Genomic DNA, 26286 nt, shown 5'->3' with positions numbered 1-26286 from the left:
TCCCCTAAGTTTGCTCATAGTCTGTACAGAGAGATCCCATAAAACTATGGCAGCATAGGTATTCCCTGTACTAAGCACAATTCAGCAGGAACAGTCCCTAAGTTTGCTCATAGTCTGTACAGAGAGATCCCATAAAACTATGGCAGCATAGGTATTCCCTGTACTAAGCACAATTCAGCAGGAACAGTCCCCTAAGTTTGCTCATAGTCTGTACAGAGAGATCCCATAAAACTATGGCAGCATAGGTATTCCCTGTACTAAGCACAATTCAGCAGGAACAGTCCCTAAGTTTGCTCATAGTCTGTACAGAGAGATCCCATAAAACTATGGCACATAGGTATTCCCTGTACTAAGCACAATTCAGCAGGAACAGTCCCTAAGTTTGCTCATAGTCTGTACAGAGAGATCCCATAAAACTATGGCAGCATAGGTATTCCCTGTACTAAGCACAATTCAGCAGGAACAGTCCCTAAGTTTGCTCATAGTCTGTACAGAGAGATCGAATAAAACTATGGCAGCATAGGTATTCCCCTGTACTAAGCACAATTCAGCAGGAACAGTCCCTAAGTTTGCTCATAGTCTGTACAGAGAGATCCCATAAAACTATGGCACATAGGTATTCCCTGTACTAAGCACAATTCAGCAGGAACAGTCCCTAAGTTTGCTCATAGTCTGTACAGAGAGATCCCATAAAACTATGGCACATAGGTATTCCCTGTACTAAGCACAATTCAGCAGGAACAGTCCCTAAGTTTGCTCATAGTCTGTACAGAGAGATCCCATAAAACTATGGCAGCATAGGTATTCCCTGTACTAAGCACAATTCAGCAGGAACAGTCCCTAAGTTTGCTCATAGTCTGTACAGAGAGATCGAATAAAACTATGGCAGCATAGGTATTCCCCTGTACTAAGCACAATTCAGCAGGAACAGTCCCTAAGTTTGCTCATAGTCTGTACAGAGAGATCCCATAAAACTATGGCACATAGGTATTCCCTGTACTAAGCACAATTCAGCAGGAACAGTCCCTAAGTTTGCTCATAGTCTGTACAGAGAGATACCATAAAACTATGGCAGCATACAGTAGGTATTCCCCCTGTACTAGTTATGAAGACATTTTGCTGTTACCTGTGCAGGAGAAATCATCGACTCGGATGAATCCCGACACACAATCACAACGATAAGATCCCGGCAAGTTGACGCAGACTGTATTGGAGTGACAGTAATGCATCTTGGCTGCACATTCGTCAATATCTGCAAAACAGAAAAAAATGAATAAACTTTCTGCTGCAGAAATAAGAAAGATATAACACAGCAAGGTGTTAAAGTTCAGAGCAGTCACTCTAACGCTGTATAGAAATGAATTGAAAACACCCACACCCTTAATTTTCATTCATTATGAGGTTAATGTAATAGAAGGTGATGAGATTGCAGCAGCTCTACAAATCCAATCCACCAGTCTCCTTTACTGAGCAATAGCAGGTGATTGGTTGCTATAGGTTACTAGACCTGCTGCAAAGTTCCCATATTTTATTGTATTAACACATTTTTATTGTTATTTACACAACGGCACCTGAGTGTAAGGGCACTAACTTCTTGCTAGGGGCCCGTTTACCATAGCAACCATTCTATATTCCAATATCTATATTAATCTATAAACTTGAATCTTATAAAAATTTCCCCGCTGCACAATTACACACAGACTGATGAAAAAGAAAAAAACAGCCTAAATAATTAAAGGGTAAATAATAATTACAATAATTAAATAATAAAAAAAAAATCATAAAATCAAATTATTATCATTCCCTTTAAGAATGGAACAGGCAGGTGTAACTCGGCAAAGTCACAATTAAATACACTGCTGGGATTTCCAATTCCTCACCACGTTATCCTATTAAACTCCGGCACTATCACTCCCATGTTAATGAAACTGTTCGCAGCCGAAACAATTTGGCAGAAGGAGACAAGGGCGGAATACAGAATAGACCCTGAGTAATCCTGCAGCCTGTCATCTCACATCACATCTCACATTTCAGTATATTCAATATCTAATTCAGCCATAAAGCAGGACAGGACTGCTGCTTACAATGGGGATCAGATAGGATCTGTGCAGCCACTGGGACAGAATGCTCTGTTATACAGATAGCTAGAATCTCAGCTGCCATAAAGCAGGACAGGACTGCTGCTTACAATGGGGATCAGATAGGATCTGTGCAGCCACTGGGACAGAATGTTCTGTTATACAGATAGCTAGAATCTCAGCTGCCATAAAGCAGGACAGGACTGCTGCTTACAATGGGGATCAGATAGGATCTGTGCAGCCACTGGGACAGAATGTTCTGTTATACAGATAGCTAGAATCTCAGCTGCCATAAAGCAGGACAGGACTGCTGCTTACAATGGGGATCAGATAGGATCTGTGCAGCCACTGGGACAGAATGTTCTGTTATACAGATAGCTAGAATCTCAGCTGCCATAAAGCAGGACAGGACTGCTGCTTACAATGGGGATCAGATAGGATCTGTGCAGCCACTGGGACAGAATGTTCTGTTATACAGATAGCTAGAATCTCAGCTGCCATAAAGCAGGACAGGACTGCTGCTTACAATGGGGATCAGATAGGATCTGTGCAGCCACTGGGACAGAATGTTCTGTTATACAGATAGCTAGAATCTCAGCTGCCATAAAGCAGGACAGGACTGCTGCTTACAATGGGGATCAGATAGGATCTGTGCAGCCACTGGGACAGAATGTTCTGTTATACAGATAGCTAGAATCTCAGCTGCCATAAAGCAGGACAGGACTGCTGCTTACAATGGGGATCAGATAGGATCTGTGCAGCCACTGGGACAGAATGTTCTGTTATACAGATAGCTAGAATCTCAGCTGCCATAAAGCAAGACAGGACTGCTGCTTACAATGGGGATCAGATAGGATCTGTGCAGCCACTGGGACAGAATGTTCTGTTATACAGATAGCTAGAATCTCAGCTGCCATAAAGCAGGGCAGGACTGCTGCTTACAATGGGGATCAGATAGGATCTGTGCAGCCACTGGGACAGAATGTTCTGTTATACAGATAGCTAGAATCTCAGCTGCCATAAAGCAGGACAGGACTGCTGCTTACAATGGGGATCAGATAGGATCTGTGCAGCCACTGGGACAGAATGTTCTGTTATACAGATAGCTAGAATCTCAGCTGCCATAAAGGAAGGTTGTCAGCACCAGTCAGCAATTCAGCCAATAGATACTCTTAATTCTAGTCGCTGGGTGAATATATCTGATTTATCTAATGGGTCAGGACAGAAGCAAACGATTTCTTTTTTAAAACTGATATCAATACCCAGCACAATTACATTAACATACTTGGCTCTGCCCCAGTATTACCCCCCCCCCCCCGACGCCTCCCGGACGCCGCACATATATCTCTCTTTTTTATATTTTTAATCTCCGATACTGGTGTGTGAAGTCTGTGTCCTATCTGCGTCCTGTAATATTGACTCGCTTATTCTTTCAAAGCCACACTGATGCTATCACACCATGATAAATGGCTGCCAGCGCCTCTATAATTGATCCAGAATCCCCGTACCCTCCGCAACCTTTCGCCGTGGCATTTTGAAGGACTCGCTGCGTTGCTGAAAAATGAAATGCAGATGAAAATATTGCGATTTTTTTTTTTTTTCTTCTCTTTTGGTTCTTTGCCTTTGTGGCGCGGAGATATTGGCCGGGGAGCGGAGCCCATCAATCCTAAAAAATGTTTCCAATTTGTAACTAAGTTCCCAATAAATGGAGATGATGACAAGCGCATTCTGCAAGTTCAGCGACGGGCTAAATCTATCAGTTTCCAGGCAATTAGCGCTCTATAAAATTGTCTGGAGATGATATTTAAGCAAAAGAATAGGGCGCCCGGTGGACTTGTACCGAGATACAGCAGTGCCGGGTATGACCTTGCAACCTTGACTCTGATGTACAGTGACAGGCACAGAGCAAATAAGGGAGAGATTTGGGGTGAGTGCTTATTTGTACCCTGGGTACCCCTGGAACTATAGCAGGGTGACACCCCAATGTTTCTATATATCTGTAACCTTGTTATGAGCTAAGGGGACCCAGTCTGAAGGTCAGTTAGGGGGAGATTTGGGGTGAGTGCTTATTTGTACCCTGGGTACCCCTGGAACTATAGCAGGGTGACACCCCAATGTTTCTATATATCTGTAACCTTGTTATGAGCTAAGGGGGCCCAGTCTGAAGGTCAGTTAGGGGGAGATTTGGGGTGAGTGTTTATTTGTACCCTGGGTACCCCTGGAACTATAGCAGGGTGACACCCCAATGTTTCTATATATCTGTAACCTTGTTATGAGCTAAGGGGACCCAGTCTGAAGGTCAGTTAGGGGGAGATTTGGGGTGAGTGCTTATTTGTACCCTGGGTACCCCTGGAACTATAGCAGGGTGACACCCCAATGTTTCTATATATCTGTAACCTTGTTATGAGCTAAGGGGGCCCAGTCTGAAGGTCAGTTAGGGGGAGATTTGGGGTGAGTGCTTATTTGTGCAGTGGGTACCCCTGGAACTATAGCAGGGTGACACCCCAATGTTTCTATATATCTGTAACCTTGTTATGAGCTAAGGGGGTCCAGTCTGAAGGTCAGTTAGGGGGAGATTTGGGGTGAGTGCTTATTTGTACCCTGGGTACCCCTGGAACTATAGCAGGGTGACACCCCAATGTTTCTATATATCTGTAACCTTGTTATGAGCTAAGGGGGCCCAGTCTGAAGGTCAGTTAGGGGGAGATTTGGGGTGAGTGCTTATTTGTACCCTGGGTACCCCTGGAACTATAGCAGGGTGACACCCCAATGTTTCTATATATCTGTAACCTTATTATGAGCTAAGGGGGCCCAGTCTGAAGGTCAGTTAGGGGGAGATTTGGGTGAGTGTTTATTTGTACCCTGGGTACCCCTGGAACTATAGCAGGGTGACTGTTACCCCAATGTTTCTATATATCTGTAACCTTGTTATGAGCTAAGGGGGCCCAGTCTGAAGGTCAGTTAGGGGGAGATTTGGGGTGAGTGTTTATTTGTACCCTGGGTACCCCTGGAACTATAGCAGGGTGACTGTTACACCAATGTTTCTATATATCTGTAACCTTGTTCTGGGATGTTAGGGAAAGATTTGGGGGTGAGTGCTTATTTGTGCTCCATGGAGAAGCAGCATTTATAAAGTAACATTAGGCATCTATAGGACCCCTAAAAATCACCCACTACTCAGGGACATTGAGCTTTATCTAATAAAGTACATGTCTGATTTTAGCAAAAACACTGCCCATTTGACCATCACTGGGAATCTTTTGAAGAACTGTATTAATGACAAAATCCACTGAAAAGGTCTATTGTAAGTTAATAAAAATGAAGCTTTTCGGAAGTCTACCAGGTCCATGCCAGAAGTCTACTGGTGGCTGGACCTTCCAATGTGATTCTGATCAGAAGACTTTTTGAAGGCTTTCAAAAGCCCTATATAAAATCTATCAAGAACAAGGAAATTCATGATTGGAGCTACTAATGAACAGAAGTTTTTCCTGAAAGACCATGAGGACATTTACAGGTCACTTGACGTCCTTGAGAAACTACAGGACGTTCTTCACCCACCAATTGAACTTTGATTTGAGGACTTTACTTGAGAAAAGCCAATGTTGATGATGAGGAAACTTACAACTGGAGCTACCGAGGACTACAAAAAATACAGACCATCAAGAAAGTCTGGATAGGAAGACAATGAAATCTCTAATGAAATACATGAAGATGGGAGAAGGACACCCAAATCCTCAGAATAATAAAGCATGGGAATATTATTAACTACAGAATTACTGCAGAAACCCAATTAAAGGACTATATTGCTCTCAATGCCGGAAGCTAAAGCAATTAAAAAGTACGAGGCGGCCAGAGAAAGGGCAGATAAAAAACCTTTTTTTTGTAGACCCCCCCAGGAGAAACCAGCGGCACCTGCAATTATCCACCATTGTAATTAACAAAAAATATCTGTATCATAATAATAGAAATCACTTTTAATTGGCTGCTGGAAACAAAAAAAATAGAAAAAATCAAAAAGTGATTTGGTATGTCGCAGACAATACAATTAGAAAAGAAATGGAAATTAGATTTTGTATCAAGTACCTGAACATTATACACAGCACTCACCAGCCTGAAACTACTTATATACAGAGAATGAAAAGCAACAGATTAGTCAGTACACTTACCTACATGTGCATACTGTACTGTCTAAGGGAATCAATATGGCACCTCCCTCCTCCCATATGTATAAATACAAATATACAGAGAAGGAATGTTCTGGGCACACAATTAGCTATACCCTCATACTGTACTGTCTAAGGGAATCAATATGGCACCTCCTCCTCCCATATGTATAAATACAAATATACAGAGAAGGAATGTTCTGGGCACACAATAAGCTATACCCTCATACTGTACTGTCTAAGGGAATCAATATGGCACCTCCCTCCTCCCATATGTATAAATACAAATATACAGAGAAGGAATGTTCTGGGAACACAATTAGCTATACCCTCATACTGTACTGTCTAAGGGAATCAATATGGCACCTCCTCCTCCCATATGTATAAATACAAATATACAGAGAAGGAATGTTCTGGGCACACAATAAGCTATACCCTCATACTGTACTGTCTAAGGGAATCAATATGGCACCTCCCTCCTCCCATATGTATAAATACAAATATACAGAGAAGGAATGTTCTGGGCACACAATAAGCTATACCCTCATACTGTACTGTCTAAGGGAATCAATATGGCACCTCCTCCTCCCATATGTATAAATACAAATATACAGAGAAGGAATGTTCTGGGCACACAATAAGCTATACCCTCATACTGTACTGTCTAAGCGAATCAATATGGCACCTCCTCCTCCTCCCATATGTATAAATACAAATATACAGAGAAGGAATGTTCTGGGCACACAATAAGCTATACCCTCATACTGTACTGTCTAAGCGAATCAATATGGCACCTCCTCCTCCTCCCATATGTATAAATACAAATATACAGAGAAGGAATGTTCTGGGCAAACAATAAGCTATACCCTCATACTATACTGTCTAAAGGAATCAATATGGCACCTCCTTCCATCCGTATAAATACAAATATACAGAGAAGGAATGTTCTGGGCACACAATAAGCTATACCCTCATACTGTACTGTCTAAGGGAATCAATATGGCACCTCCTCCTCCCATATGTATAAATACAAATATACAGAGAAGGAATGTTCTGGGCACACAATAAGCTATACCCTCTCAATTATACCTAATTATGAAAAGGATATGTTTTACCTTAAGTCGTATAGTCGTTATTTCCTAAAGACTAACATTGAGTTCGGAGCAGACTGATCCCTCCCAATCATCTCTCAGTCTAGAAAGTTCCGTGCCTCATTATTGATTTAGTTGCCGGTCTCTGCGGCTCATTCCTCTACACTAAAGGTGCTTCTGTGCAGGGAGGATGATAGATGGGGATACTGGTACTTGTGCACGATAAGTACTTGAAAGCAGACAGGGAAGGATTTAAGAAATGTAAATGGTAATGTTCCAGCAGTAACTTGGCAAGAAAGGAAATGATAAATGGGCAATAAGGAAGCAGAACATTTCCCACTGTTTCCTCTCTGGGTTGTTATCTGGGTCAGTACCATGGACAAGGCATTTAGTGCAAATAACTTAGTGTTACAGTGTATCCTGAATGTACTAAACATAACAGAGTTTACATTCAATGCAATAGACTGACTGGTGCAAAAGGGATGAGTCCAAATCACTGGCCTCCAAAAGGTGGAACCAGTTCCTTTTAGGGCCCCAAAATAGTGCTTAGAGGGCTAAGCTACCCTGAAGACCAGGTAAGATGAGATTTGAGGTAAATGCCTAATAGCTCGCATTATGCCTGAGTCTGAATGTTTATTATTGTGGCATTTTAGAGGTTCACTCTCTTCTAGATCCTCTTGAAACTATGGTCAATCTACTGAAACAACGGTTTTCTCTGTTTGTAACCTGATTGTGGAAGCAAAACATTGGTCAGTAGATGTAAAACATTGGCGCAGGTCTGAGGAATTCCATTTCGATATAGAGAAAACCCTAAAGGTCCTTACTTCCACAACAAAGTAGGACGGAACAAGCAATTTAGGGTAAATATCAGCACCCTCAACCCAACTGTGGGAACTTTTGGGCATCTCATAAACTTGGACTCGTCTTGTCAAGTCCATGTCCAATGAACTGAGGCTTTGCTTTAAAGTTCGTTCAAGATAAGGAAAATCTAATTTTTTTTTTCCCAAATTTTTGCCAAGATTCTCTGTACATGGAAGAACCCAGTTGAGGAACATCATAACACGGCTTGCCCAGTCTTCTGTACTCTTGCCTAGTCTCACTTGGCCTTGCTTCTGACTTGTCTATGGTAGACCTTGGTCCTTTTTTCGGACGAAACTTGCTCAGCCTTGTGTACTTTTGAGTCTTGTTTATTCTTCTACTCTATCCTTTCTTGGTCTTAAATGCTATTGCCCTCGGCCTTCAACTGCCCATAAACTGTTGCCTTCAGTCTTGTATATTATTTTCTTATACCATGTGCCATTGTGCTTGGAGAATCACCTGGATTTAAAGATTGACCTCTTAGTCCTGGCATGGACTCTATAGCCAGGTGGTCTCAACCTCAGCACAACACAAGAGGTTCTGCAGGAGTCAAATAATAAAACACTTTCCTGTTTATCCTGAACCTTAAAACCAACAAGATCACTAGGATGTACTCTTGGTGTAACCTGAGACCAAGATCTATTGATCCTCGACCTTTATTGCCCATAAGAGACAATCCCCTGGTTATTCAATATTTGGCTTCTCTGCATTCGGACCACTAGACCGGGAAGCTAGTGGTGAAAGATGATACCTTAGATCTCCGCTCACAATAACAGTGGCACAAAAATGTCTTTCCAGATAATGAGATATATCTTTGGCTCGGCATGCCGATACCATCTCCGCTAGAGCCGTAGCTGCGGGACCCAAATAGATTTCTACCCATGTTGTTTTGTAGTTTTTGAGACGGTAGGGTTTGATATGAATTATCTTTCCTGGTGCTAAATGGTTTCGAAATAACATTATCACTTTTCTTTTGCAAAAAAAGGGTCTATTTTTCTACATGAAGGAGTTTGTAAGAAATAGAACGTACACTTGAAGCAGCGAAAACAAGACTGAGAAACTGAAAAGACATTAGGCTCAAAGGCTTGCATTCAGGGGTAATATATCATGTTTGTACAGCAAACTGTATCCTTATACTGTATTGTCCAAGGTGTTGACTCAATGGGGATCAATCTCGCACCCCTCACCCATGTGTTTAAATCTACAACAGTAAAAGGTTCAGTACATATAATAAGCTATACCCTCATACTGTACTGAACAAAGGGGCTTGGAGCAGTGGAAGTGGGGGTGAAGTTAGGGTGAGAATTGGGAAGAATGGTCATGTGGGCTCCTAAATACACCTGAAAGCCCAACTTTAGGGTGAATAACTTCTTCTTGAAATGATGACTGAATAACCGATACCTAAATCTTGGCCTACGGTTGAACCTTCAAGACCTTGGAAGTCAACAAGACCTTGGAGTCAACAACTGGTTTATGGGGAAAATATGGCAACTTCCATATAAAGTAGTATCAATACAAAGAAAGGCTCTGTGCTCAATATCTGAGCTGGCACCTGCCCAATAGCCCTTAAAATATATTGGTGGTTCCCATAGACAGAAAAGATCTTTAACATTTAAAGCATCTGTATCAATGTAAGACAGACACAAGAGCTGCCATATATGTCGCCCGCCTGAATAATGGTCTCCCTGAACCCAGAATATATGGCGTCTGAAATAATGGGCTGAACAGGGAATGGAATATACAGCGAATATTATCAGCTCCTCGCAGAATCAAATTGCCAGGGGGTTACCCTTCTCTATTTCTTCCTCGTTCTTTATTCATTTGATGACGCCGCCCAGCCTCCTGTGTTTCATGCTGAAAATATTACTTTAAATCATTTTCACACTCTCCTTATATGTTGTTTTTTTTCTCCCTAAGCCAAGTAATACAGATTGGGTCAAGCACGAAATTACGTGAGCTCGTTCGCCATGGCAGAGCAGCAAAACAAGTCATTTCATGGTGACTGAATAATACGAAAAAAAATCATTTCAGTTACTGATGGTGAAATTCATTAAAGTTCTACTCTCGCTCACATACACTTAGTTATATTCACTGCAGTGCAGTAAATGTCTTTATCAAACCCTTCCTTCTGTCCATATAAAGGTCACGGAGAGCCAGTGTTACAGAATTAGGCTGGGGATGCTCATTATTACGCCGAGAGGTTTTCTAGACTTCCATTGCCCTCCTGTAACCTCACTGATGTATTAGTATTATAAAGAATAAGTACCCCCTGCTGTAAATAATAAGGATATTATGGGTTCTGAGGGGTTCTGGGACCATATAAAGGCACAAGGCTGCAGGCTGAGTTATACAGAGAACTCTGAGTATCACTCATGTATTATAAGGGATAATGTACCCCCTACTGTAAATGATAAGGATATTAGAAGTCACTGAGGGGTTGTTCTGTGACCATATAAAGGCACAAGGCTGCAGGCTGAGTTATACAGGGAACTCTGAGTATCACTCATGTATTATAAGGGATAATGTACCCCCTACTGTAAATGATAAGGATATTAGAAGTCACTGAGGGGTTGTTCTGTGACCATATAAAGGCACAAGGCTGCAGGCTGAGTTATACAGGGAACTCTGAGTATCACTCATGTATTATAAGGGATAATGTACCCCCTACTGTAAATGATAAGGATATTAGAAGTCACTGAGGGGTTGTTCTGTGACCATATAAAGACACAAGGCTGCAGGCTGAGTTATACAGGGAACTCTGAGTATCACTCATGTATTATAAGGGATGATGTACCCCCTACTGTAAATGATAAGGATATTAGAAGTCACTGAGGGGTTCTGTGACCATATAAAGGCACAAGGCTGCAGGCTGAGTTATACAGGGAACTCTGAGTATCACTCATGTATTATAAGGGATAATGTACCCCCTACTGTAAATGATAAGGATATGAGAAGTCACTGAGGGGTTGTTCTGTGACCATATAAAGGCACAAGGCTGCAGGCTGAGTTATACAGGGAACTCTGAGTATCACTCATGTATTATAAGGGATAATGTACCCCCTAATGTAAATGATAAGGATTAGTTATGAGCGAATTTATTCACCAGGCATGGATTTGCGGCAAAATTCCGAATTTTGGCATGTGAATGTTTTTTTGCAAAACTGCCCCGAAAGTTTGCCGCAGAATAAGTTGCAGTGAAAAAAAGCCCTTAAGAAAAAACACGAAATGACTTTAATGCATTTGGAGAAAAAAAGTCGCCATAACAAAAAATGCCCATTGACTTTTATGCATTTGGAGGAAGCAAAATTGTCTCGCGCATAGAAATTTGTCTCTCTTAAAAAAGCCCATTGTTTTGTGATATTTCGCAGTTTCATTCATTTTTTCGCAGTTTCACAAATTCTATTGGCAAAGCTAATTGGGACAGATTCTAAAACTAATAAGGATATTAGAAGTCATGGTATGAAAAAAGACTTCTTAATATTCTCTTGCTAGGGAGAGGACATTTTTATTTTAATCATTTTGGCAAAAAAAAAAAAACTAATTTTCTATGAATAAAGAGGGATAAAAAGAGAAGGCAAGGGGGCTACCAGGGGATTATTAGAACGCACGGATGGGACTGATAACAAAGCAATGTAACAATGGGCATTTTGGAAATCAGTGGACATTGTGTCTCCTGGAGAAACACCATCAGGGGTCCCATAAGTTCAACTGATTGGATGGACCTTCAGTTTCACCTTGATCTCTGCCTCACTTGCCCTGGAGTAACGAGGGGCTTCAATGAGTCGTGTAATTATACTAATGACTCCAGTATATCATTAAAGGACCAGCAAAGTATTTTTTATAATGACCACGTCATGTAATAGATGGTGTAACTGAGGACTAACATTATCGGCGTCAACATTTTCTTCTCCGTGACGTAACCAAGACCTGCAGTTCCATTCAGAGCAGAGAAAGTGCCAATAAAACTGCAGTCCCCCTATACTCATGGATCACTTGCACATCTTCATTCTGCAGCTATTTCAGTCCCATAAGGATCGTGTATTTCACTTTCCCTTTAAATGAGACAAGGCAGTTTCCCTGCAAGCGTTGGGTATAATAATGTTACCGCTTCAAAATTCCTTCTTCCCTCTTCGTAACCTCAGAGCAGCCATAGCCCTGCCTGATAACATACGGCTCAGGTCTCTGTAGTCCTCCATTGCACTGTATCAGCTGGAACAAAGTTCTCATCCAAGCGCTTTATTGAGCGTTACGTCAGGCGCCTTCAGAAAACGCGTCCCAGGGCTGCCATTGATATCTGACAGTCGGCTGCATTTCACTTCTAGGTGAGGGCTGAATTAAACCTGGTTTACATCCGTTTCTACTCTCGGCCAATCCCCGGTGCCGTCTCTGCGCCACAATTTCAAATGTTTTTTAAAAAATGAGCCACAAAGGGATTTGCACTGCACATCAAAGAGGAGGAAAGAAACTGCACTTCTTGTTAAATCCAACACAATTTGTACATTTCATTTACAGTATCTACAAGATCTCAGCAAAAAAAACCCGACTCCAAAATCCTGATTAGTTCTAACGAGTAACTAATTTGTACTCGTTGCCCCCTCCCCCGTCCTACTTTCCCCCCCCCCGAGTCTGATGTAGAAAATTCAGGTGATAAAAATCTTTTTCATGAGGCTGAACCAAATACCAATTATTACGCTTTTTTTCGTATCTTTGTAAAGTATTCGTATAAAGAGGGGGAGGGGTCTTGTTATCACTTTGATGCTACAATTACTATTCTAATTAAAGATGTATTATGGCACGTAGAGTCAGTATTCACTTTTATTAGGCATTTGTTGAATAAAGAAAGCCATAAAACATGTTTTTCCCCATTATTAATAGCCCAAAACATTAAAGGGATACTGTCATGGGAGAAAAAAAATGAATCAGTTAATAGTGCTGCTCCAGCAGAATTCTGCCCTGAAATCCATTTCTCAAAAGAGCAAACAGATTTTTTTATATTCAATTTTGAAATCTGACATGGGGCTAGACATATTGTCAATTTCCCAGCTGCCCCCAGTCATGTGACTTGTGCTCTGATAAACTTCAATCACTCTTTACTGCTGTACTGCAAGTTGGAGTGATATCTCCCCCTCCCTTTTCCCCCACAGCAGCCAAACAAAAGAACAATGGGAAGGTAACCAGATAACAGCTCCCTGACACAAGATAACAGCTGCCTGGTAGATCTAAGAACAACACTCAATAGTAAAATCCAGGTCCCACTGAGACACATTCAGTTACATTGAGAAGGAAAAACAGCAGCCTGCCAGAAAGCATTTCCCTCCTAAAGTGCAGGCACAAGTCACATGACCAGGGGCAGCTGGGAAATTGACAAAATGTCTAGCCCCATGTCAGATTTCAAATTAGAATATAAAAAAATCTGTTTGCTCTTTTGAGAAATGGATTTCAGTGCAGAATTCTGCTGGAGTAGCACTATTAACTGAGGGGTTTTGAAAAAAAACATGTTTTCCGATGACAGGATCCCTTTAAGGGGCAGATTTATCAAGGGTTGAATTGATAATTAGAATTTTTAAATTCGAATTTCAAGTTTATTTTAGTGTAATTGGACTAGAGAATAGACCAAATTCGATTTGAGTTTAAAAAAAATGTGAAATTCGAAATTTATCATGTACTATCCCTTTAAGAATTCAAATTCGACTATTCGCTATCTAAAACCTGCCAAATAGGTGTTTTAGGGTAGAACTCCATGAGCGTTTTTTGTAGGGTCGACGCCCGGCGGCAAAGCGCACGCGACAACTCGGATGGAGACGCAGGCGTCAAAAGATTCTAATTGGACTGAATGAAAAGTTGGCGGTAACAACTACTTTACATACGTCGCGACACCACCATCGGATGTGGACGCAGAAAGCAGCAGCGTCTTCATCCGACAGTCGGACCGTGTAGCTGTTATCTCCGACTTTTCATTCAGTCCAATTATATCTTGACACGTGCGACTCCATCCGACTTGTCGAGTGCGCAGGGCCGGAACTAGGGGTAGGCAGAAGAGGCACGTTCCTAGGGCGCAAAAGTGGAGGGGCGCCAGGCAGGTACCTTCAGCGCGTACCTGCGATCTTCTGTGCGTACGCACACGCACCTGAGCATCTGCTCGCACTCCACGAAGCAACTAATATATCATTGGTGTAGGTGCACATCTGCGCACGAGCGCGACTGAGAAGGGGGAGACGTAGTCGGCTGGGCACTGCGCGTCCGTTTTCTCACCGGGCGTCGATCCAATGAAAAACGCTTGTGGAGTTCTACCCATAGCCTCCTACAATCAATTTGGAGTCGTTTGGTGGACTTTTGAAAATCAAATTTTGATTTGAATTCGATCCAATTTTGCAGGTCGATCCTATTCACCCAAATTTAAAAAATTCTAATTTTTTTTCCCGAATTTCAAGTTCATGGGAGTTTTTATAAACTACCACAAATATGCTCCTCAGTATTTATTAGGCATTTTAAGGGGCAGATTTATCAAGGGTCAAATTAAAAATTTGAATTTTTAAAATTCAAATTTCCAGTTTCTTTTAGTGTAATTCGACTAGGGAATAGTCCAAATTTGATTTGAGTTTAAACGAAATTTGAAATTCTAATTTTAAAATGTATCATCTAATTTAACTATTTGCCATCCCAAACCTGCCAAATTGGTGTTTTAGCCTATGGGGCACCTCCTACAATCAAATTGGTTTAGTGAACTTTTGAAAAAGAATATTTTTTAAAAAATTTTGGGTTTTTTTAGGGTTTTTTTGGTGAAAAAACTCGAATCTAATTTGTTTGCAGGTCGATCCTATTCATCCGAATAAATTTCATTGGTCGTTTTTTTTTCCAATTTTGAGTTTCTTGTAATTTCTTTTTTTTGTGAAAAAACTTGAATCAAATTTGATCCAAATTCGATTCCAGTTTGCAGGTCAATCCTATTCACCTGAATACAGAAAATTCTATTTTTTCAATAAATTTCAATTGGTAATTTTTTTTGGAATTTCAAGTTGATGGGAGTTTTTAGAAACCCTCAAATTCGACCCTCCAAGTAAAATCCTACGAATTCAAATAACGAATTCAAAGGATTTACGGCAAATCCTACTATCGAAGGAAGGAAAAATAGTTTGATCGAACGATTCCAAGGATTTTAATCGATCGATCAAAGGATTTTCCTTCGATCAAAAAAACCTTATAATCGTTCGAATCAAAGTCAAAGTCATAGTCGAAGGTCATAGTAGCCTATTCGATGGTCGAAGTACCCAAAAAAATACTTCGAAGTTCGAAGTTTTTTTCATTCGAATCCTTCACTCGAGCTTAGTAAATGTGCCCCTAAATGTTATGTTGATTACACAGAATAATGTTGAATGAATGAGGAGAGCATTTTTTTAAAAACTTTAAAAAAAAATTTGTTTCAAGTTTGTTTAGTTTGTTGAAGGAATCAAAAGTTTTGGGGGGGAAATCTCAACAGTGTAGTTCTTCTAATACAATTTTTTACAGAAGGAATAAAAAGTTGAGTAAGTCATCCCGCACAAAATAATGTTTCTGAAAATCCTAGACAAAATTTGGTCTTCAGTTTTAAAAATTCTCAGCTATTATGCAAACATTAATAGATATTCAGACAAAAATAATATGCAAAACCTTAAAAAAGTTAACTATCCTTTTGGGTTGTGAAATGTTTTTTTAGGAGAAAATTGAAAGACAAAACAGCAAAAATAAGGGGGTTATTTACTATACTTTTTTGGGGCAAAACTCAAGAAAATCGACCGTCTCAGATCTGCCGAGGTTGTGTATCAGTCAGATTCAGAGGTCCTTATCCTATTTTGAAGTTTCTGTGGTCTGTTCTCGAATTAGCCCAAAAATCCGACCATTGAGGACTTTTCGGGCAAAAATTTAAAAAAAAGACCAAAACAATTGAGCCATTTGGGAAACAACTCAACTCAACATCTCTAGCTTTTTTTAATAATAAATAAGGTAAAATCAGGTATTGTAGTTTGGTCATGGTTTTTATTACCTAAAAAATGTAATAAATTCTCATTTTAGTAAAAATTAGATAAATTCGAATTTTAGTGATGGAATAAATAATACTCCAGAAAATATAGCACCTAGCAAAATATACAAAAGATTTGAAAAAATGCAGGGAAAATATGCAAGGAATGGGTTAACAAATAAAAGTTTCTAAAGGAAGATAACATGACTTGAAAATTCACCGTTTTTTTTTAATGAAATTTACTTTTCCCCAACTTCATATTTCTATTCATAATCAAGCCCCTACAATGGAAGTTCCATTTTACTGATATCTCTTCATGGTTACTTAGATACTATGGGGGTTATTTATTAAAGGTCGAGTGTTAGAGTTTCTTTTTACCTTGAACTCAAAACTCAAATGGTATCTTATTTAAGAAAAAACTCAAATGGCAAAATACCGATTCTGTGAGTTCGAGTCTCGCCCCCAAAAAACGCAAATTGATTGAGTTGTCGGCAAAAAAAAACCTTCAATCATTCAAGTTTTCAAGCAAAAAATCTCCAGGAAAAAAACTCAAACAGGCTGTTAACATCTTCAAATGGTTCATGGACCTTTTCCATTGACTCCTACATGACTTCAGCTGGTTTTAGACGGTGTATTTTCGGATTCGAGCTATTTGCAAAAACTACAAATCGAAAACTTGAATATTCGTTGCTTAACATGACAAATTCATTGAGGATTCTAAAGAGCGATGACTTTATGAGAATCTCCATGAGGTGGTTGGGAATTCACGAAGGGGCATCTGGGAAAGACAACCGGTAAACATTGACAATACAGAAGACAAGCTAATTACTTCTCCCCTTTATCTCTTCCAAACGGACACATCCCAATGGCTATTTGCTCTTTTTATGGACCTCTGTGGAACCCAGATCCACATTGAGTTTTACCACGCTATAATTGAACTGTTCTGCTGTTTCCAATATTGACCCGGCAAGAGCACAAACATTGAATTTTGATTGAGTTGTGTGTGCTAAACTGATTAAAAAAAAAAGAAAGAAACATCCTTAATCCTGGAAAAATATGATTAACTCAACGAGACGTCTCAACTGGAGCAATCAGCCTTCCATCTCTGGGATTTGGGTCTACGTTCTTGCCCAATCGTTTCAATCCGTATTGACCTAGAAAATATTTTCAATTGCCTTGATGGCGGTCCCATGGAGAGGTCAGGGAGATAACAAGCCTGTCCATCTCCACATGGAGTCAAACACAAACATACAACACGCTTAGAGGCATGCAGTATGAGAAGAAACGGGGCTCCAATTCCAATGTCTGTATCCACAGCTCAATTAATTAGAATTGTAAGCATCTCATTTTTAAGAGAATAAACGATATTCGGAAAATCTAAAGGAAAGGGAAGCTTTTATTGAGTTACTTTAAGCCCTGCAAACCGCCAGCATTCCCTTGGGATCTAAATAAGGTTTTCCAATTCATTTCTGTCAACATCAGGTATGATAAGGAAATGTTCTATATGGAAAGGAAGCGCATGATGTAAATCTATTAGGCAGAGGGGGAATGAGGTGGTGTTTGTCTCATGCGAGTCCAGATTTAGACGCTCTTCATTATATCAGCGATGATGTGAAACACAAACAATGCCTGTCTGTATATTTCTGGAGGCCACCATCAATTCTCAGGCCCAGTTATCTAAGAACTAATACAAAGTGTCCTAATACATTTTCTTTCCATAAACTCAGCTGGATTATTTCAATTCAACCAGGTTTGCTGCGCAAGGAAAAGAAAAAATGAAAATAACGTTGAGGCAAAATAAGACTATGAAGATTTTCATTCATCCAGGTCATGGTATATGTATAGGTCAATCTAAAAACAGTTGAGGCAAAATAATTTATTCAAAGTGGTTGACTCTTGTTATTTAGTAAATGAATAATCATTATATTTGTAGTAATAAGTCAAATCAACTGGACTTGCTGTGTTTTTTCCTGGAGACGTTTCATCCGACTAGCTTCCTCAATTCAGATTGAGAAAGACTGGAGAAACGTCTTCAAGAAAAAACACAGCAAGTCCAGTTGATTTGACTTATTACAACAGAGATATCATGACCTGGATGAATGTGAATCTTCACAAACATAATAATCATTTTCTGCCCCATCAGATTTTGGGCATTTTTAATCAAATGAATCATAATAATCTCTGGCAAGGATTGGTACCTCAACAGGGAGGATGGAGGCCAGTCAGCTTGAGACAATGGCAGGTGATGTTTCTTAGTGTTTGTAATGTTATATTTCCTCTGGATAAAAGCAAGTGGGAAATTAGAAGATTAATGGATAGTGGCTTTTAATAACAATGGTGGAACATTGTTCTGCCTTCCTGTGAGTGGGACACACAGTGATTTAAACCCACGCAAGTGGATCTGACCAGAATTGGCATTCATCAAGGCTTTTTGATCAAACTCAGCAAAAATAGCTTTCTGAACATTGGCAAGTCTCAGGGAACTTGAGTTGTGCTTTTTTCACCTTCCCCAACAGCCAAAACACCCAGCAGCACTGCCGAGACAAGAACATTTTGATGAAATTCCCACAACGACGCAAACAGAAACAAACAAGCAACAGTTTTGAGAAGCTTAAGAACATGTGAAAGGATGTAAATCCTTCTTGAAATAAATCACGAATTGCCCTGCGATTGAAATATTCCACTTCTTTAATCCCCCATTGCGTCCTTTGTGCCACGAGCGCTAAAAGCATAAAAACGAAATCCTCACTTGAAATATTTCCTCTATAAGTAGAACTAATGACATATTAATCATCTTTCAAGAGGAATGGGGGGGTGCAAAATGAATTGGTATTAAGGCCACTTATCACTTTACCTTGGATATGTTGTCCTTAAGCACAGTAGCTGTTTTCCTTACACCTGTTCTAATGTGCCATAACACCTTGGCAACAAAGTGCATGAAGACATGTATCTTCTAGAACTGATAGAACACCTCCATTTAGATAAGTGTTCCCCAAACTGTGAGGCCACTTGCATTTCTGATACATGCATGAAATTCACAAGAGGTCAAGCCAACTTCTTGCTCTTCATACTTCTTCACAGGGAGCCAATCTCACCTTACTCCACTAAAACAGACGGTTTTGTGTATCTCTAAGATAAAATATTGCATTGGTCAGTATTGGGGCTTCCAGTTGTGATTGATAAACTGGCGGAAGGAATGGTCCTGATGACCTTGATAGTCTTGAAGGAGAAATGCTTTTAAACCTCTGATTAATGCCAAGTGATGAGGTGAAGAACAAATGATAAGACTCCAAACCATTGGCCATGGATCCTCAACCATTTATACTCAAGTGCCTAGTATCATTCTCCCAGTCAAGGTATGGCCAACACTACAGGCAATGAATCTAATGTTTCCACTCATCAATCTTGAGTTATCAAAACAGAACTTTCCCCGTGCCCAAACTTCTTTGTTGGAAACCCTATTAAAAATGTCTTTCTTTCAAAAGCCTGAATGAGAAAAGGATCTGAGATCTTCCAACTGCTTCAAGAATTAACATGGCAAAAGCCAAATCAGATGTTCTACTTTTGAAATGTTGTTTGAAGAAATGTAATTAAAGGAATTCAAACGTTCCCACCTTGCTCTTTTTATCTTCAGTGCCTTTCTTGCTAAAACAACCAAAAAACTGAAAACTGAAAAAAATCTGATAAAATCTGAAGCTGAAAGTATCAAACTGTTAGAAGGTTGCCCCTATGGAAGGATGTCTATCTGGTTAGCCTGCAAATTTCACTGTATCCAGTACAGAAGAAAATATTATTTTTTCAAAGAACATCTTTCCTTCCAGTATTCAGGGTTTTTATACCCATGTATTCACTCGGTGCTCACTTTACAGATGGCCATGAACAGATATAAACTATTACCACCTTCTTCCTCTGACGCCTCCACGCTTCTCTTGTAATCTCCACCCATAACATGTTCCCTCAACCCTATGGCTTGTCTCAAGCTTATTCTTAAACGATCACTTGACCTATCCTGCATTTGGTATCTGCGTCTGATACCACTGACCACTCCCCAATACAAATTCTCCATTCCTTTGGTTTTTATAATCAGACTACATTCTGGTTCTCTAGGTTTCTAAACAATGATAATCTTTGTCCTATGAGGAAAAAAATATCTTTTTCTTTTTTTTCTTTTTCTTTTTATTAAAATGTAATAAAAAATGTCAAGTTTACATGGGCCTGCTGCCAATAGGTCCCCTATTTTCCTCCCTATACACACTTGCTACTAGTTGTCCTCCCTAACCACCACCTCTCCTCCCATCTGTTGAAGTGTTTATCATGGCTACTCATAAAGCAAAGTATAACTTACAAACATCAGCTAATGACTTTCAAAGTCCCTCATTCTGCTGCACCTCTCTACATTTCTTCTCTTGTGCTTCCATCCACTCCAGGTCATCGTCTCCATTCCTCTCTCTTTCCGCCACCCATTTCCACTACTGTATCCTGCCTTAAACCTTTCTCCGCTACATTTCCTTGACTATGGAATTCCATTCATGAACCTCTGCCTCGGTTTCTTCAAAACTGAAGTCAACAACTATCTCATGGAGAACCGGCTTACCATGGTATTGATTCCTGTCTGTTCTACCAATGTATTGTTCAACTATACAATTCTTCTGCCTATACAGGCTGCATTCTAAAAACAGAAATCTCATGTATACATATACTTGTTCTTGCCAGACATTGTGCACCCAGATGTAGCTTCAACGAAGGTTCGTATACCTATACGTATACGTCTTAGAAGACCTCTGGGCACTTCAACCTGCAATACACCGCATTCCTTCTTCACAATATGAGCTTCTTGTAGAACACAAGGACTGAAAACTGTTTTTATCAACTATAAAAATGTCATGACAACCACAGCCCCCACGTTGCATGGCTAACCTTGAGTAGAGAGAGCCCTTGCCAACCACTCGCATCCCAACTACAGATTGTGTTCAGCCTCAAACATGCATGGTATATTATATATATATATATTTAAGATTCTAAATTAATCTGATGATAAAACATCAGCCACAGATGCTGAAAGTATATCCCAAAATGCAAGCATTAGAGGCATTAGAACGCAAGACAACATCACAGTCACAGTCTTTTCATTATTTCCTGCAATAAGCCCCGGATAAACCTTCTTTCCTCTTGGGATTCAATGAAAACCACTTGCTTCAGGTCTTTCCCGTATTTTTAAACGCCCCACGGGGGAATAAGATAATGAAGCTGAAGTTTTGCAGACAAACGTTCCTCGGAATTAAGAGCAAATACGACATGACTCCGTGTCACCAATTACTTTTAACCTCCATAAAGGTGATTTGCAGAGAGCTGTAGTCGCCCGTATGAGTGCATTTATAATCTCTTAATGACACAACCTCACAAATGTGACAAATATTTTCTCACTTTAGCCTTTGATCCCCCTCCCCGTAGGGCCCCCACCGGCGAATAAATGGTGAGATACAGCCCCAACGAGACGAGGGGGAGCCACTGCCTGGGAGTATTTAGCAACATGGAATCTCTCTGGGACTAGCAAAAGTCTATCAAAAACAAATGGAAAAATAAGATCCGATTTAATTAGCAGTCTACCTGAATTCCAATCAGCGTAATTGTTCCAATAAAGTGGCATATTACACTGCATGCATTATAGATGTGTTGTTCAGTGATGGAGGAAAATCACTGTAAATGAATAAGCCGGGCCATTAATATTCCTCTTGCCCAATATCTCTGTCATTTTCTGGCGCCCAATCACAGGGATAGAAATAACAGCAGCCAGTGGTTCTGTCCGACCCAGACAATTACACAATTCTATCCTCCTTTAATGTCTATACTATTCTATATTTTCCCTCTTTCTTCTATCTCTACTCTTGTGTAACACTATGTCTTTCTCTCTTTTGTCTTCTTTTTTCTCTCTCTTCTCCTATCATCACTTCTATCATCTATCTATCCATCCATTTTCTATCTATCTATTAATCTCTCTCTCTCTCTCTCTCTCTCTCTCTCTCTCTCTCTCTATCTATCAATCTATCTCACTATGCATCCATTTATCTATCCATCCATTAAAGGAGAAGGAAAGCTAAGGAGGCATTTTATTGCCAATAGATTAGCCGCAATAGTACAAGCTAGAATGCTATATTTATTCTGTAGAATGTTTTACCATACCTGAGTAAACAGCTCTAGAAACTCTCTGTTTGTTTAGAATAGGAGCTGCAGTATTAATGTGGTGTGACATCACTTCCTGCCTGAGTCTATCCCTGCTCTGGGCTCAGATTACAGTAGAGAAGGGAGGGGGAGGGGGGAAGAGGAGCAAACTGAGCATGCTCAAGCCCAGGGCAATGAGGTTTAAGCTGAAGGCAGGAAGTCTGATACAGAAGCCCATGAGTACACAATAGAAGGAAAGAAATGCTGTGTTTCTTTTGACAGGGGACTCAGAGCAGCACTACTTTGGGGGTTTACTGGTATATTTAGGTGTACCTTTCTGATAAGGCTTACTTAGTTTTAACCTTTCCTTCTCCTTTAATTCAGCTTACCATCCGTCTGTCTATCCATCTATCCATCCATTATCAATCCATCTGTCTATCCATTTATTCCGTCCCTCTATCCATCCATCTATCTATCCATCGATATTTCCATCCATGTGTCTATCCATCAAATATCGATCTATCATCTCTCTATCCATCCATCTGTCCCTCTATCCATTCCCATCTATCATCTATCTATCTATCGATCTGTCTATCCATCCATCAGTCCCTCTATCCACCCATCCATCTACCCATCTATCCATCAATCCATCCATCTTTCCATCCATGTGTCTATCTATCTATCTATCTATCTATCTGTCTGTCTGTCTGTCTGTCTGTCTGTCTGTCTGTCTGTCTGTCTGTAACACTTGAATAACTTGTAAAATATATCATTTGCTGCCTTGAGATACAAATGGTACCAAATAAGGCTCTGCATCCAACCCAAGCCCACCCTCTCCAACCCAGATCATACCCGACACACAATCCCATCATCACTTTTATACCCGGGCCCGACCTGCCCACCTCTGACATCACTGGTAGGGGCGGGGCAGATGGTGAGCATGTAAATGAAATACAATGGGTGGGCAATCAGTAGGATTTATCTGGTTTGTACATGTATAACAGAGAATGGCATATATTCAATCTCTTATTGTATATTCCGATGAGTCTTTGTTACCACTTCACTCTTCACTCAAAGTAAAGTTTCAATGTTCCATTAGGAGATCAGACCTGTGATAATATTCATTCTAATCATCGTCTGGTGAAATATTCACATCAAACATCTACTGAAACAAAGCGTTTTGCCTTTTCAACTGATTCACAGCACTCGACTCAAACTCTGAGACACCGTCTGGATATTGTGACTCCCCCTTCTTATTATCAGCATGGAGAGCACCAACATAAAGCCTTCCAACCCCAACTCTCTGCAGATGAGTGACAGTTGGCTTTGTAGTCAATAGACTGTCTCTTCTTTCCTTCTGCCAAAACGATACTCAGGGTCCATAGGTTTTATATCCAACACATGCACCATAATATTGGGGATTCAATTCCTGTAATAATTCCTTAAATAGCACAGAATGTTCCCAATTTCTTGAACCTCATGGTCAGACTAAGGACTAATTGGCCTCTTTACAGAAGAAGGTGAGTAACCACAGACAGAATTTTAAGAGCAACGCCTGGATAAATATGGTTTTCTCCTGCATCGGACTCTATTTTTGCCGTACTATTTATCTTGAGTCGGATACAAGGGGAAAACATCTATTTCTCATTACGCCGGCGCCGCGCGTTTTTCATAGTAATGGACTTTTACCCGACTACCTGAGCTGAAAGCAATCATTAGAATGGTTCTAATTACCTAGAAAACAAAGTAAGCGAGGGGATTGATGATGGCGTCGGATGGATAAATCCCACAAGGTGATGAGTTTGTTCAGGCCGACTAATTAGTGCTTTGCTGCTGGATATACCCATATATCTCTGCACTGGGGCGCCTCCGGAATATATACGGACTTTGGGAAGTGATAAACCCACCAAACAGGTTCATAAAGTGAAATCTAAAATCAGTTCATTGCTCTTGTACAATGGAATTGACATTAATATTGTGGATACGGCAGGGAATTCTGTTTCCTATGTTATAGTATCAGAAGCGATCGCATGAAACAGAAATTTATTGCAGCTGAAACGCTGAGCCGAATCTACTGGCCTGATATAAAGAGTCGCACCTCTTCATACTCCCAAATTCTAACTTGCCTTTCTGAGACCAGTTCCTACAGGACCAAAAATAAATTGGCCAACAAATCTTTATTTCTTATCCTTAATAAAACATTTTCATGATATCATTTAAAAAGAGACAGTCGCAATGTATAATGTAAATGTCTAAATATTTATGAGCTTGAATCTTTTACTTTATACCAAATCTTCCACAAAAGACCTGCCAAATACAGAACTGAATTTAAACATTCATTTGAATACTCAAAGCTGAAAAGAATTCCAAAGCCAGGTACAGTGTATGGCAGATTTGGGGTGTGGTGGATTTAGTGTATGGCAGATATGGGGTGTGGCAGATATGGGGTGTGGCAGATATGAGGTGTAGCAGATATGGGGTGTCGCAGATATGGGGTGTAACAGATATGGGGTGTGGTGGATATGGGGTATGGCAGATATGGGGTGTAGCAGATATGGGGTGTGGTGGATATGGGGTGTAGCAGATATGGGGTGTAGCAGATATGAGGTGTAGCAGATATGGGGTGTCGCAGATATGGGGTGTAGCAGATATGGGGTGTAGCAGATATGAAGTGTGGTGGATATGGGGTATGGCAGATATGGGGTGTAGCAGATATGGGGTGTGGTGGATATGGGGTGTAGCAGATATGGGGTGTAGCAGATATGGCATGTGGTGGATATGGGGTATGGCAGATATGGGGTGTAGCAGATATGGGGTGCAGCAGATATGGGGTATAGCAGATATGGTGTATGGCAGATATGGGGTGTAGCAGATATGGGGTGAAGCAGATATGGAGTGTGGTGGATATGGGGTATGGCAGATATGGGGTGTAACAGATATGGGGTGAAGCAGATATGGGGTGTGGTGGATATGGGGTGTAGCAGATATGGGGTGTAGCAGATATGAAGTGTGGTGGATATGGGGTATGGCAGATATGGGGTGTAGCAGATATGGGGTGAAGCAGATATGGGGTGTAGCAGATATGGGGTGTGGTGGATATGGGGTGTAGCAGATATGGGGTGTAGCAGATATGGGGTGTGGTGGATATGGGGTGTAATAGATAATATGGAGTGTGGTATTTATGGGGTGTGGGGGATATGGGATATGGCAGATTTGGGTTGTGATACATATGGAATGTATGAGATATCATGAGTGGTGTAACTACATATTATTGGGCTTCACAGCAACTTATTTTTCAGGCCCCTAAAATGTCTAGCGTTCGACCTGTTTTACCAATATTTAGTAAAATTGTTTATGAATTAGTACGTCATGGCGCCCCTATACCTCCAGGGCCCCCTGTAGCCGCAGGATCTGCTTCCTCTGTAGTTACAACCTGGTGCAGATAAGGAGTGACACACCCCATGTTGTTAGTAAATCAGTCCAGAAGGGATCAGGGCAACAGTGAAACCAAACAAACTATAACCCACACCCTTATAAAAGCCTCTATACACAAACACAGCAGAGCTTTGATCTGTCGCTGTAAATCAGTAAATACAAATGAGCATCCAGGTGACTTTGTACAGTACCCGCCCGGGGGTCCCTATACATTACATTACAATGGAGTCAGACTATTAATAGATCCTACCCTGTATTTTCTCTGGGCCATTTAAATCAGCAGCCGTTTCAAGTGCACAAGAACAAAGGACGGCAATCAATAAATCTTGGCTTTGTTTAAAGGGGCACGATATGTACAAAGAAATCAACTCGTTTACAGATTACACCAAAAAAATCAATTACCTTTGCTTCGCGCCGGCCGCTCTTTATTTCCAGGAGAAAATGGAGCCTAAACCGGTTTAAAATAGTTTTTCAGCGTTTTCTGACCTTGTATTTGGAGATTATGC

General features: G+C 40.5%; 1 protein-coding gene across 7 annotated transcripts in view; it reads right to left on the bottom strand.

The window, feature by feature from the left end:
- The window catches only part of nell1.L (neural EGFL like 1 L homeolog), a 318833-nt gene that overhangs the window by 126215 nt on the left and 166332 nt on the right, over window positions 1-26286 (bottom strand). For all 7 annotated transcript variants that reach the window (XM_041589242.1, XM_041589240.1, XM_041589241.1 and 4 more), the window contains 1 exon segment: window positions 1127-1252. In XM_041589242.1, coding sequence (XP_041445176.1) covers window positions 1127-1252 — 126 coding nt within the window.

The sequence above is a fragment of the Xenopus laevis genome, chromosome 4L, assembly GCF_017654675.1.
Source record: "Xenopus laevis strain J_2021 chromosome 4L, Xenopus_laevis_v10.1, whole genome shotgun sequence".
Taxonomy (NCBI): Eukaryota; Metazoa; Chordata; class Amphibia; order Anura; family Pipidae; genus Xenopus; species Xenopus laevis.
Note: the sequence above shows the minus strand (reverse complement) of the source record. Positions and strands in the feature narration are given on the sequence as shown.